The sequence below is a fragment of the Bufo bufo genome, chromosome 4 (assembly GCF_905171765.1).
Source record: "Bufo bufo chromosome 4, aBufBuf1.1, whole genome shotgun sequence".
In the NCBI taxonomy this organism is placed as follows: Eukaryota; Metazoa; Chordata; class Amphibia; order Anura; family Bufonidae; genus Bufo; species Bufo bufo.
The window spans coordinates 273,159,405-273,175,357 of record NC_053392.1 but is presented as its reverse complement, the minus strand read 5'-3'; the positions used below and the strand labels follow the sequence as shown (position 1 = coordinate 273,175,357).

Here is a 15,953-nt window from a genome sequence, read left to right as displayed (position 1 = left end):
TGTTGCAAAAATAAGGGCTCATGACCGTGTCCGTATTTCAGTCCGCAAACCACAAATCCGCATTTTTTTCTCACTCCCATAAATAGAAATTACATTTGCAGTTCATTTGTGAACCAGAATAGGACATCTTCTATAATTTGCAGAACAGCCACGTGGATCCACAAAAAATACGTATGCGTACACGCCCTCATAGAAATTAATTGGTCAGTGTGCTATCTGCAAAAAAGTACAGAGAGCATACAGATGAAGAATACGGTCATGTGCATGGCCCAAGGCTAAGGTTACTCAGTGGCTATTGGTCACCCATGAGCTGCAGTATAATTAAACCATTAGCATGATTGCAACCTCAAAGTTGCCAGTGACCTCCAGACCTATGCCTCATTCACACATCAGTGTTTTGGTCAGTGATTTCCTACAGTGATTGGGAACGGCTCTAAACACAGAACAAGTGCAGATATTTCCCTTAAGCCGAATGCACACGGCCGTGAGCGGTCCGTGGTAACCCGGCCTGGATTCCTGCTGAGAGCAGGAGCGCACAGCATCATTGGTTGCTATGACGTTGTGCGCTTCATGCCGCCGCTGCACTACAGTAATACACTCGTATAGATCATACGAGTGTATTTACTGTAGTGCAGCGGTGGCATGAAGCGCACGGCGTCATAGCAACCAATGACGCCGTGCGCTCCTGCTTTCAGCAGGAATCCAGGCCGGGTTACCACGGACCGCTCACGGCCGTGAAACACGCTTGTGTGCATTCGGCTTTATACCTTATGTCTGTGGACGCTACAATCCTGCTTTTGGCTCACAATCAGGCTTGGACTTGCCCACAGGGGTACAGGTGAATCCCCCAGTAGGCCCCTGAGCAAGGTGGGCCCCTAGTCTCCCGCCCCCTGCACAAGTGGCACATAACACTGTAGACTTACTGCACTACATATATATTTTCAATGTGCAGCACCTCAACCAGCCTTTGTTCATATAAAAAAACTTGATAGATTATTAAAGAAGCTCCCCAGTGTATTATTATAGACACGATCCGATACAGTAGCTGAGATGTCTTCTAGGTACAGAGGAAAGCTGCCAGTATCCTGTTTTCCCCAGGACCTACCTTCTCAAAGGTGCTTCAGGGGCCCCCATATTCAGTCATCTGGTAGCATCTTGCTGCTGTGTGAGCAGGTACAGGGGCGGACTGACAACTCATAGGGCCCCCGGGCAATAGGAGATTATGGGGCCCCTGTGTCCCTGCCCACCCTCAATCCACACCCACACACAGCCCCACCCACATCGCACCGTGTCGGCTTCAGGCTCATGTGGACCCTTGGGCGATAAAGTCTCAGTGGGTCCCCCTATACAGTGATAATTCTCTGAGTACAGAAAATATAGTAGATGTCCCCTGCAGTCCTATGTAACACCACAGATAACACAGTGATGGCTATCTGAGTACAGAAATTGTAGTAGTGTTACCTGCAGTCCTATGTGAAACTACAGATAACACTAGTGCTGATAATGTGGTAGTGTTACCTACGTCCTTAGGGTGCCTCCCTATTAGTGTTGAGCGACTTGTGTTTTAAGTTCGGCGTCTAAAGTTCGGGTTCAGGTTATCAAAGTATCCCGTTATGGATTCTAAATTCCGTTATGGTCCGCGGTAGCAGAATCCATAACGGGATACTTTGATAATCCGAACCCGAACTTTAGATGCCGAACTTAAAACATAAGTTCGCTCAACACACTTCCCTATGTCTCTCCCACGGACTCCATGCTGGCGGCGCTGCCTCCTCCTTTCCTTCTTGCCCCGCACAGAATGTCTTCATGCATCTGCGTCAAGACATAGGAACACTGTGGGCATGGTGATGGTGACACACAGGGACAGAGAGCCACAGACACACACACACACGGAGAGACACAGACACATACACACACATGGAGAGACACAGACACACACACACACACATGGAGAGACACAGACAGACACACACACGGAGAGACACAGACAGACACACGGAGAGACACAGACAGACACACACACGGAGAGACACAGACAGACACACGGAGAGACACAGACAGACACACGGAGAGACACACACACAGAGACACAGACACACACACACACAGAGAGACACAGACACATACACACACATGGAGAGACACAGACACACACACACATGGAGAGACACAGACAGACACACGGAGAGACACAGACAGACACACACACAGAGAGACACAGACAGACACACGGAGAGACACAGACAGACACACGGAGAGACACAGACAGACACACGGAGAGACACACACACACAGAGACACAGACACACACACACACACACACACACACGGAGAGACACAGACACACACACATACGGAGAGACACAGACACACATACACACGGAGAGACACAGTCACACAGAGAGCCACAGACATACACACACACGGAGAGCCACAGACACACACACACACACGGAGAGCCACAGACACACACACACACACGGAGAGACCCAGAAACACACACACACGGAGAGACCCAGACACACACACACACACACGGAGAGACCCAGACACACACACACACGGAGAGACCCAGACACACACACACGGAGAGACACAGACACACACACGGAGAGACACAGACACACACACACGGAGAGACACAGACATACACACACACGGAGAGACACAGACACACACACACGGAGAGACACAGACACACACACGGAGAGACACAGACACACACACACACGGAGAGACACAGACACACACACACGGAGAGCCCTAGACACACACACGGAGAGCCACAGACACACACACGGAGAGACACAGACACACACGGAGAGCCACAGACACACACACACGGAGAGACACAGACACACACACAGAGAGACACACACACACAGGGAGAGACACACACACACGGAGAGCCACAGACACACACACACACACACACACGGAGAGCCACAGACACACACACACGGAGAGCCACAGACACACACACACAGGGACAGACTCTCACAGAGTACTGTAGACAGATCCCAGAAATCACAGAGAACATCTGGCTGAAAGAAAGAACCGAGCAGCTTCAGGTGGATCTCACCCTGGAAAAGCTTATGTTAGATGGAGACAGTCAGCAGGTTGTATGCATGGCTCTCTGTGGGCTGACACACTGTAACACAGGTGCTGTAATGGAGGCACCAAGGTACAGAAGGGCTGGGACCACCACTAGGATGAGGTAAGGGGCAGGAGGACACACACAGTTGTGCTAATTAATGAACATACAAAACATAGGCCCCTTCTAGGACCAATCTAGGATACCCTAATAGGATAATTGACAACCCTTTAAAATATAAAAGTTGTTGGATCCCTGATGCCATTGGAGGTTAGGAGGTGCCAATTTCACTAAGAGGACAAAAGGGAATTTGATATATTTCAAGTAGTGTACATACACAAAGAAACTCAGAAACTATAGACCAAGAAGGAAAGAAAATATTTATTTTAGACAAGCAAGTTTGAGCCTAGAGGATGACACAAATGAAGCCAAATGAACTATTACTTGTTCAAGTTAGGGCTCTTTCACACTTGTGTTCTTTTCTTCCGGCATAGAGTTCCGTCGTCGGGGCTCTATGCCGGAAGAATCCTGATCAGGATTATCCCCATGCATTCTGAATGGAGTGAAATCCGTTCAGGATGCATCAGGATGTCTTCAGTTCCAGACCGGGACGTTTTTTGGCCGGAGAAAATACCGCAGCATGCTGCGCTTTTTGCTCCGGCCAAAAATCCTGAACACTTGCCGCAAGGCCGGATCCGGAATTAATGCCCATTAAAAGGCATTGATCCGGATCCGGCCTTAAGCTAAACGTCGTTTCGGCGCATTACCGGATCAGACGTTTAGCTTTTTCGGAATGGTTACCATGGCTGCCGGGACGCTAAAGTCCTGGCAGCCATGGTAAAGTGTAGTGAGGAGCGGGGGAGCAGCATACTTACCGTCCGTGCGGCTCCTGGGGCGCTCCAGAGTGACGTCAGGGCGCCCCACGCGCATCGATGACGTGATCACATGGACACGTCATCCATGCGCATGGGGCGCTCTGATGTCATTCTGGAGCGCCCCGGGAGCCGCACGGACTGTAAGTATACTGCTCTCCCGCTCCCCACTACTACTATGGCAACCAGGACTTTAATAGCGTCCTGGCTGCCATAGTAACACTGAACGCATTTTGAAGACGGATCCGTCTTCAAATGCTTTCAGTTCACTTGTGTTTTTCCGCATCCGACGTGTAATTCCGGCAAATAGAGTACACGCCGGATCCGGACAACGCAAGTGTGAAAGAGGCCTTAAGATATATAAATAATTCTGTAGACCAATATTTTCCAACCTGTGGCTCTGAGGCTGCTGCTAAAACTCTGAGCATGTCCTGGCAGTCTTTGGTGGGCAAGAAATTCTGAAAGTTGTAGATCTGCAACATAGGTGGGGCCCTGATCACAGACTTTACCTAGGGAATCTCACTTGACTTCGCCCATACAGCATCACAGGGTAGCGACAGCATCACAGGTCCTTTACCTCCTCCAGTTGCACAGCCTGTGAGCCTGACTCCTCCCACACAGGACCACATGGTCTTGACATCATCACAGGTCCTTTACCTCCTCACGCTGAACAGCCAGCCCAGGAGACTGACTCCGCCCACGCAGGATCACGTGGTCGTGACATCATGAAAGGTCTTTTAGCCTCCTCCAACTAGAAAAAGCCTGTAATGTATGGGCTACTGGGAGGAATAGGTCACGTGACGAGGGGACGCGAAATAGGCGGTGAAAAAAAAACTCTTTAGCACAGCTGCGGCGGGCCCCTATTCTGGCCGGGCCCTCGGACCACGTCCGAAATGCCCGACCGGTCAGTCCGCCCCTGAGCAGGTAATATTTGAATGCAGTATATCCATACTGTGGGCCCCCAAAATAAATTTACTGGTGGGCCCTAGGCACCCCAGTCCGACACTACCCACAATCACTGATAGGAACCACTGACGTGTAAATGAGGCTTTACACAAAAAATAGAACGGGCTTGAATTTATACAATGGTCACCAGGTCACCCATGATTTTGTGTCATGGTAATGACTCAATTTTACAACTGCTCTTATGAAACCACTGGTTGAAGTGTAGCACCAGCTTAAACAAGCTCAGGTGGTAATATTGTAGATAGATTTCATTGCATTACAACCATGTCTCCTAAAACATTGCATTTCTGGAATTCGTTTTTTTTTTTCCTTTGGTCTATGGATGCTTCTGATTTACATGCAATTTGCCTCCTAAAGACAAAGGATTAAGAATAGTGTTGTACCTGCTCCATGATGGCGCGTGCAAACATGACAGGGTTAGCAATATTCTTGATGCAGGAAACTGCACCTACAGCAAGATTTTTGCCATCCATTATAATTGCATCAAGTTCCACATCACCGTCCGCATTCAACACAGCCCCATGACCTGTAGGAAGCAATTCAGTTTGAAACATAGGAAACATTACTGCCCTAAAGCTTTGGAAAAATATTAGAAAAAACATTTCAAAGCTATTTACTACAACTATCCTGGCAGCTATTAGACTTGATTACAGTGAAAAATATTTGCTTTTATTGTCACAAGCTTTTAAGTAAATACGCTGCTGCTGGCCATATAATAATATCATTGCACCGTTTTAGTCATAAACATTTCACTCTTGTATTTTTTTTAATCATAAAGTCTGCAGGGCATTGGTCTCATTCATTCTGCAGCTAAATACAGGAAGCTGGTATTTTTCTCACCAGATGAGAACACATAATATAAAAAACAACAACCTCCTCTCATAAGCAGGATAGAAACAGCTTCTAAGCATATTATTTAGGGTGGAAATATGAATGTAATGTTATTTTTCCTGTGGTTTATAAAATGATTTTTCATTTTTATTATTACCACACATTTTATCAGAAATAATGACTGCAAATTGTATCCTTCAGTTTTCTTTGTGTCATACAGTATATTGGGATATTTTTCTGTGTACCTCTATCAACACTACCTATTTAACCCCTTCCAGACCCTTTCATTTTTTTGCTACCTGCTTTCCTGGAGCCATAACTTTTTTATTTTTCTGTTCTCTTAGCCACATGAGGGTTTGTTTTTTGCAGGACAAGTTGTTTGCTTTAATGGCATCATTGACTATGGCATACAATGTAGTGGGAAGCTGGAAACAAAATCCAAATGGGGTGGAATTGGGAAAAAAAAATTCTAGTGTTTTCTAGTGATTAAAAAATAAAAAATTGGGGAAAATAACTTTTTCTTTGCATTGCCCTATTCTGTCCCCCATAACTTTATTTTTAATTTAGATCTATTTATATGTATTTTTCCCTAGGGGACTTTAACATAAGATCTCTACAACTTCCCTCCAAACAATTAGCAGGCACTGTACAGTTTCCCACCTCTGCCTTCACTGATAACTGCCATGTATAAAAGTCCATCAGAAAATACCGTAAAGTGTCGGGAACACTGTTCTTTCCATGACAACAATTGCAATTTGAGATCATAACTACGTGTAATTTGTTGCAAACCCCAAAAATGTAAACACAAAATAAGAAGAAATATGAAATAAAATATACTTCTAATTAATACAGATAAAGCAAGTGCTTACTGATAAAAGTGAAAGAAAACTACTGAAAGCTGTAATTCATTATGCTGAGGACAGGAGCTTCTTCAGGATCCTGTGTAGTATAGTAGCCTTCACTTGGTGACCAAAGATGTAGCACCAGTGTGATGGTATCAGTGTCACAATGTAATACTGGCTCTAGTGATAATAAAGGTTGCATACATTAAATGTATGTTGGCTGGACCAACAGATTTTGGCAGGATTGGCCAAGTATCTAATGTGCATGGGGTTCTCCTAACTCTCTTTCGCAGCAAATGATAGTGGAAAGATGCAAAAGAGAAAAAAGGAAAATGGTTTATATCATTCATATTAATACCTGCATCAAATGCCATGTTGTCTTCTAGGGTCCGAACAGCAGCTTCTACGGCTTTCAGAGAACTCCCACCATTAGCGAGTATTGAAAAAGCAAAAGTTGCAGCATTTTTAACACCCATTTTGCTGCTGTCTGCGAGATCATCTGGTATTGCCCATGCACCACCATGGACTACAATGACTGGCTTTATATTCATTTTACTGTGCTGCAAGTGGTAAACCATAGAGTTATTATTTCAGTAACAAATTCTCAGTGCAGTGTAACATGAAACACATCAGTTGAATTAAAGAGGACCTGTCACCGCTCCTGACATGTCTGTTTTAATAGCTTCATGCATTCCCCATGAACACTTCTGGAGCATCTATTCTTATGGCTCTATGTAATACAATTCCTTTATTATTTCAACTAGAAGTTATGAATAATTGCTAGCAGTCTGCAGTAAGGGTCCATTCACACGTCCGTTTTTTCTTTCCTGATCTGTTCCGTTTTTTGCTGAACAGATCTGGACCAGATCTGGACCCATTCATTTTCAATGGGTCCTGGAAAAAAACGGACAGCTCAATGTCTGATTTTTTTCAGGACCCATTGAAAATGAATGGGTCCAGATCTGGTCCAGATCTGTTCAGCAAAAAATGGAACAGATCAGGAAAGAAACAACGGACGTGTGAATGGACCCTAAGGGTGCACAGAGTCACTCTATCCAATTGGTGCTACCATTTTCAGACTGTGCAGGTTCCCCCACACCAACTGTTTACCTCCTCTTTGTACCCTTACTGCAGACTGCTAGCAATTCATTCATAACTTCTAGTATAAATAATAAAGGAATGGCACAACATAGAGCCATAAGAATAGATGCTCCAGAATTGTTATTACATGGGGAATGCATGAAGCTATTAAAACAGGCATGTCAGGAGTGGTGACCGGTCCTCTTTAAAAAAAATAAAGATGGCCTCTTTCTTCTAGAAACAATGGATATCCTTGGGCTGCGTCTGCCTTACCTCTCAGCCTTAGGCCTCTTTCACACTGGCGTGTGTGGCCCGTTGCCGTATTGCGGGCCGCAAAATGCGGGCCGCAATACATGAGCACAGTCCGTGGGGCCGCCGCAGCGGATCACGGACCCATTCACTTGAATGGGTCCGCGATCCGGACTTTCCGCAAAAAGATAGGACATGATCTATCTTTTTGCGGAACGGAAGTACGGGACGAAACCCCCGTCCGTAGTGCTTCCGTAGGGTTCCGTTCCATGGTTCTATTCTGCACCATTCCGCATCTCCGGATCTCCGCATCTCCCATTTAAGTGAATGAGTCCGCATCCGTGATGCGGAATGCCCATGGAACGGCACCCGTGTATTGCGGATCCGCAAATGCGGTCCGCAATACGGCAACGGGGCACACACGCCAGTGTGAAAGAGGCCTTATTCATCTGAGCAGAGTGGAGAAAATATTAAGTTAATTGTATAATGGCACATATGACATGATGTATTGCAATGGCTTCGTTTCCCATAAGTGACCAATCTAGTGCACATTTCATTTTTCAATTTACAAAATAAATGTTTCATTATGGGAAATTAGTCACATGCACATGTGAGTATTACAATTTAATTCACTGTGTGGTTATTTTATGAGGAAAATAATGCAGGTCCAGCTAAGTAGAGATTTACACTACCGTGTATCTGCCCTTAAGCCACTTTTTCATTTTAACCAAAGGTACGTCCACACAGGATGTATTTTGCTGCTGAACATTTGCCATGGATTATGCCATGGACCTGCAGCAAAATCCACAGTGAGTCGACATCAATATCCACATGAGTTACATGTGTATTTTGGTGCACATTTTGCTGCAGATTTGCTACAGGCTTTACTTCATGCTTCGAAAGGGTAAAAGCTACGGTAAAAATCCACAGCACAAATCAACTTGCTGAGGATTTAACTCCCAACTGATCATCATGAACAATATTCCTACATGCAGAAAAGGACAATATTGTTTTGAAAGCATAATGTTCTGGGGCTATATGGCTACAGAAGGAGGGCCAATAATAAGGTCTATTTCTTAGGCTGTCATTAGGATACAGTCACAATTTTATTGGTCTTGTTTTAAAGCTGATAACCTATGCTTTTAAACAAGACCAATGTTGTGGTATTAGCCCTGGAACATTGCAAGATACAGCCCTGTATATACAGCCCTGTATATATTTGCAGCTTTCACTCCCAAGCGGTTGCTGTATCTCTCCATGTATTTCACATAGCATTGTGATCATAGTCTTTGTTAAAAGCTTAGATTTTCATCATCTGTAGGTGTTAATCAGTCCAAAATATGAAAGGTTTAAGCAGCCTTCCTTACTCTTTTCAACTGGCTGTGATCTCAGCTAGACAGGATGAAGGAGGGCACTGGGGAGTACTGACAGACTGAAAGACGAAAGAAAAAAAAGATTCTGTCTCCCTGTCTTACCTGTACCTATCCCCAGGGGGAGGCATCATGGACCTCTGTTAATCCCCCGTTAGCCATCAAAATCAACAAAATAGTAACATTTTCAGAAGGACTTTTACAATTTTGATGTGACTGTTGGGATGGGGGGGGGGGGGGGGGGGGGGGGTTAAAAAAAACACTATATGCACATTTCTTGTATTTATTATCTCAGTATCAGTGCCTGATGAATGTTAAATCTGTATGACTAACTTACCATGTCATATGTACTTTACTAATCTATTTCTTATGTACAGCGCTGCCCATAATTATTCATACCCCTGGCAATTTTTTACTTAAAGTTTCTTTTATTCAACCAGCAAGTAATTTTTTGACGGGAAATGACATAGGTGTCTCCCAAAAGATAATACGACGATGTACAAGAGGCATTATTGTGGAAAAAAACCATTTCTCAGCTTTTATTTACATTTGAGCAAAAAATACAAGATGTTCTGCACTGTGGAAAATCTCAGAGGACATGGTCGGAAGCCAAAAGTGACACCTGTGCTGGCCAGGAGGATAGTTAGAGAGGTGAAAAAGAATCCAAGGATCACCACCAAGGCCATCCTGGTGAATCTGGGCTCTGCTGGTGGCAATGTCTCAAGGCAGACAATCCAACGGACACTGCACACTGCTGGGTTCCACTTCTCCAGATAAGGCACACAAAAGCTCACTTGGCTTTTGCAAAAGCTCATCTAGACAAAGAAGAAGACTTCTGGTCTTCTGTGTTATGGTCAGATGAAACAAAAATTTTATTGTTTGGTCACAATGATGTTTCCTTCATTTGGTGTAAAAAAGGAGAAGCCTTCAACCCAAAGAACACCATCCTCACTGTCAAACATGGTGGTGGGAACCTAATGCTTTGGGGGTGTTTTTCAGCCAATGGACCAGGGAACCTAATCACAGTAAACGGCACCATGAAAAAAGAGCAATACATGAGGATTCTCAACGACAACATCAGGCAGTCTGCAGAGAAGCTTGGCTTTGGGCACCAGTGGACATTTCAGCATGACAATGACCCAAAACACACAGCAAAAGTGGTGAAGAAATGGTTAGCAGACAACAGCATTAACGTTTTGGAGTGGCCCAGCTAGAGTCCAGACTTGAATCCAATTGAGAATCTGTGGAGGGAGCTAAAGATCAGGGTGATGGCAAGAAGACCCTCCAACCTGAAATATTTGGAGCTCATTGCTAAAGATGAATGGGCAAAAATACCTGTGGAGACATGCAGAAAGCTGGTCTGCAATTATAGGAAGCATTTGATTGCTGTAATAGCCAATAAAGGCTTTTCTATTGATTATTGAGAAGGGTATTAATAATTTTGGACTGGATACTTTTTACTGAATTGTAAATAAAAGCTGAGAAATGTTTTTTTCCCCCACAATAATGCCTCTTGTACATCGTCTTATTATCTTTTGGGAGACACCTATGTCATTTCCCGTCAAAAAATGACTTGCTGGTTGAATAAAAGTAACTTTAAGTCAAAATTTGCCAGGGGTATGAATAATTAAGGGCAGCACTGTATGGGTTTCAGTTACACTTACCCTGCAATATCTAGCACTACATAAGAGGAAGGGATGAATTTGAATGGTAATTAAAACAGAGTTATAATCTATGCATCAGTGCTGCATACAGTAAACCAGTCTAAAGGTGTTACATGTATATAGGCCAGCAGGCATAAACTCAGTAGCTAGTGAGAAAGCTTCCAAAAATACTATTGAATAGAAAAAAGATAACATGTACAAAAAGTACTTTTCTATTTGAGGTTATCAGATCTTCAAGAGTTTTTCCACAGTGCTCTTTTTATAAATTGCACTTGCAGCATCAGCAGTGCACTCTGATAATTTATCAGAGTGCACTCTGCGTGTTTTCAAAATTTCCTAGAGAGACAGGCCTATAATTTCTTGAGCCATTACTCTAAACATTATAAAAATTCCAGAATTATTGGAACTTTAGTTACTGTGACCTTTTACAATCCAGTATCTATCAGATTTAGGTGCTAAATTGAGTATTAGAATATGTTACATCTACATTTTTACTGAACTTTTGAGCAACACTAAACAAAGCAGTTGAAGTTCAATATGCTCAGTATACTCATGTATACATTATACATTATATTATATAACATATACATTACTGCATTTCCATGTATTTCAGCTATGCTGAAGACATAACCTGCATCTCTTCACTCAATGTCTGCCACTCTTCTCCCTCTTAGATGAGGCATACGCAGGATATCATAAAAGGGTGGAATTGAGCAAAAATTTATTATGAAGCTTTGACTGGATTCAAGATATTGTGCACACTAAACTCTAGGACAGGCAGGTGAGACTGTTCAGTACAGCAGGCTCTGTTGAAGAGGACGTGGCTGCCAGTATTCTGGGAGAAAGGCAACCGTGTCCTCTGCCCACCAGTTTCTGCTATACTGTAGACAACTTCTAATTAATATAGTCATACAATTACCATGTAATACTAATCTACAAGGGCCAAATAATACCTAACGATCCACCATGGCCATAAATTACTGCTACATAATTTTTGAGTAATACCATCATACTGATACCAAATAATACCTCTATACCACGACCACATACTGTATTCCCACTTTAATGTATCTGAATAATACCTCTATAGTTATCAAATAATACCTCTACACATGACCACATACTGTATTCCCACTTTATAGTGTCTGAATAATACCTCTATAGTTATCAAATAATACCTCTACACCATGACCACATACTGTATTCCCACTTTAATGTGTCTGAATAATACCTCTATAGTTATCAAATAATACCTCTACACCATGACCACATACTGTATTCCCACTTTAATGTGTCTGAATAATACCTCTATAGTTATCAAATAATACCTCTACACCATGACCACATACTGTATTCCCACTTTATAGTGTCTGAATAATACCTCTATAGTTATCAAATAATACCTCTACACCATGACCACATACTGTATTCCCACTTTATAGTGTCTGAATAATATCTCTATAGTTAACAAATAATACCTCTACACCACGACCACATACTGTATTCCCACTTTATAGTGTCTGAATAATACCTCTATAGTTATCAAATAATACCTCTACACCATGACCACATACTGTATTCCCACTTTATAGTGTCTGAATAATACCTCTATAGTTATCAAATAATACCTCTACACCATGACCACATACTGTATTCCCACTTTATAGTGTCTGAATAATACCTCTATAGTTAACAAATAATACCTCTACACCACGACCACATACTGTATTCCCACTTTATAGTGTCTGAATAATACCTCTATAGTTAACAAATAATACTTCTACACCAAGACCACACATTATCACCAAATAGTGATGGAATAACGCCACTATAGTGCTAACAGATAACACTGCCACACCATTTGGTACTATTCCCCCATAGACACTTAATAAGTAAATAAAGTCAATAGGTTTAGAAAGTGTAGGTTGCAATCCGATTTAAAACTGGCTGTTGAAACATGTCCAGAAAGTTGTGGTCATTCATTCCTATTTTGAGTAGTCATCGGTTATAAGTGATGTACCCCAAAGTTCGGTGCTGGGTATGCTATTAGTTAACTTCATTAAAGGGGTTGTCCAAGTTATATTTATTGATGACCTATCCTCAGAATAGGTCATCAATATCAGATCGGCTGGGGTCCGACACCCGGCACCCCAGCCGATCAGCTGTTTGAAGAGAAGGCGCGCGCCGTGCCAGCGCTGCCTCCCCTTCACTGTTTACCTTCTAGCCGTTGCATCTGCAGGGATGAGCAGGTGTAATTACACCCAAGCCGTCCCATTTATTTCAATGGGACGAATCGCTCCTATACAAGTGTATAGGATCGATCCGTACCATTGAAAATTCCACAATGAATTTTTTAAAGTTTTTAGAAATATAACTAGACTTTAACAGTAATAATTAGAGATGAGTGAATCGAATCCCACAAAGTGGAATTCGATCCAAATTTCAGGATAAATTCGATTTGCCTAGAAGCCAAATTTTCTCCTTCTTAGTGTCAGTAGATCGATTTAACCTGAAATAGTATAAAAAACTAAAAAATTCTAACTTACATCCTCCATTTGCTCGCGATGGGCCGCCAGCCTCCATCTTGCTTGAAGATCTCGGCTGAAATCCCGTGAGGCACGAGATTACATCATCATGCCGGCCGGTGTGATGACATCATACGTCACCACGCCAGCCGTCGTGATGACGTAATCCTGCGCCGCACAGTATTTCGGCCGAGATCTTCAAGCAAGATGGCGGTAAGTTTGATTTGATTGAATTTTTTTATTTTATTGTTTTAGTGCCCCCACACACAGTTAAAGTACCAGTTAGTTTTCCCCACACACTTAGGGCTCATGCACACAAATGTATGGGTTCCGTTTCCGTATTGCGGACCGCATTTGCAGATCCACAACCAACGGACTACGGTTTCATGTGCATTCAGCATCACGGATGTGGACCCATTCACTGCGGAAGATGCGGAACAGAAGCACAGAACGGAACCCCAGGGAATTACTACGGAGAACATGTCCTATTTTTTTGCGGAATGGAGGCCTCACAAACATTCTCCATGCATTGGGGACCGCAAATTGCTGCGCCAATGCACGGAACGGAACACATACATTCGTGTGCATGAACCCTTAAAGTGCTGCCACAGTTAAAGTGCTCCCTTGTTGCTCCTACAGATATAATGTGCCTCTTAGTGAGCATTATATCCCACAGACAAGTAAAGTGTGTCTATAAAGTTATAATAATTCTCTTGTGCTCCACACATAGAGTACCTCTATCATTGTAGTCAAATACATTTGCACCTTAAGGAACATGCATATAATTGAAAGGGAAGCTGGGTGCAAGGCACCGTTTTTACCATATAACCACTCCTTGGCCTATGCCCCTTCCATACACCTTCAATAACTGTCGGACAAACACTAGTTTGGGTGACAGTTATCTCTCTCAACTTCCCCATACACAAACATGCTCAGCAAAGTGTATATGTGTTTTCAATAGGCACAAAAGGGAAATCATTCCCTGAGACCTATACCTGCAGGTTATCTACTGGGAGAACAAAAGTATCAGGTGTTAAGAGTCTAGAACTCCCCATATATATTATATTTTAATCAGGCCCCTCCAAAAAAAAGACCATATTCTAATATGTATGGTGGTCTTTAGAAGGAATCATATTTTTTTATCAAGACTAGTATATTCATTAACAGGCACCCCTCATGAGGCTGGGAGATTAGTTGTCCAGCCTTTTCTGTGATGGCCTGTTCTCAGGATAGACCCTGGGGATCTGACACTGTGCACATACACTAATCAGCTTTTGGGGTGTAACTCTGTTGCTGGAAGTTTGTGGCGGAAGTAGACAGCACTGTGAGGAGGCTCACTGCTCCACCACTGCTCCCAGTGAGGTCAATGGGCGCAGCACTCCACTGATGAGCGCTGTCCACTACAATATTGACAAACAACTAATCGGAGGGGGTGCAGGGTGTCGGATCCTCGTTGATCAGTTAGAGTCCTGAGCATAGGCCATCACTTAGAAATGGCTGGACAACCCCTTTACTGCAACATGAGTCACTAGGGAGCCAGGAAGAGCAGGGAAAATATGTCCTGCTTTGTAATTACACCAAAGGTGGAATATGAGCAACTATATAGCAAGTCTCTATACACCATTATTGCTCTCAATGCCTACTCTTGCATTATCTGTAATATGCCTTTAAGAAGAAATGCTGATTTACAATGAAAGAATAAGAAAAGTACTAAAAGTGGCTATAAATATTCAGACACAAATATACACTGAAAGCTATTGGCAAGGTAGAACAGTATATTTACTCTAATGAATAACTTGAGGATCAGATAGTTTCTTATGGAAACTAAACTTTGAACTCTGTTTCCTTTCTTATATATGTTAGTTATATATGTTAGTAGAAGAGTGCTTGAGTAAGGTTGAACATTACATTTTGTAAATTATTTTGTAAAAAAACATAATTTTAACTATAACACTGTAGTCCATAGCTGCAGTTTGTTTTATAAATGCAACCAATACATATATGTATAATAGAACGTAAGAGCTTTATCCCCTAGACTAATACTCAAAATGGATTAAACATACCTGCTGATTCTTTGTGCACCTTCTCTTCTCAATATTTATCTATAGTGATTAAGAAAATGAATTAAGCACGGCAAGCAAGCTTTACTCTTTATGCCGGTTACAGTGGGTGGGCAGCGGACACTTGTACATTAGAGACAGAGCACAATATCTAAAGTATTCAAACCTGTTAATTATTGACAAAGGGCTCTATGTTAATCTGCCACTCTTAAACCGGCTTACTCAACAGTTTAGAGGAACATGCTAGAATAAAGAGGCAAGGAAAATTGGGAATAAAAGCAAATAAAACAAAGAAAAACAATATTCAAATATGGTAGAAGGTAGTTATGCACATAGTAATATAACAAAATAAATGGGTTTGTGTATTTCAAGTTTACCAGTTGCCATTTCTGCTGGTACA

The 15,953-nt window shown here is 42.7% G+C and overlaps 1 protein-coding gene across 3 annotated transcripts in view; it reads right to left on the bottom strand.

The window, feature by feature from the left end:
* LOC120998102 (isoaspartyl peptidase/L-asparaginase-like) overlaps positions 1-15,680 on the bottom strand; it is a 64,741-nt gene extending 49,061 nt beyond the window's left edge. The window contains exons 1-4 of one of the 3 annotated variants that reach the window (XM_040428616.1): positions 15,557-15,671; positions 9,206-9,366; positions 6,964-7,164; positions 5,316-5,458 (exon numbers count right to left, since the gene is read on the bottom strand). In XM_040428616.1, coding sequence (XP_040284550.1) covers positions 5,316-5,458; positions 6,964-7,164; positions 9,206-9,218 — 357 coding nt within the window. In that variant the 5' untranslated portion in view covers positions 9,219-9,366; positions 15,557-15,671. Of the gene's footprint in view, positions 1-5,315; positions 5,459-6,963; positions 7,166-9,205; positions 9,367-15,556 lie in introns of all 3 variants that reach the window. The other 2 variants (XM_040428618.1, XM_040428617.1) reach the window with 2 other exon arrangements.
* Between the last annotated feature and the right edge of the window lie 273 nt (positions 15,681-15,953).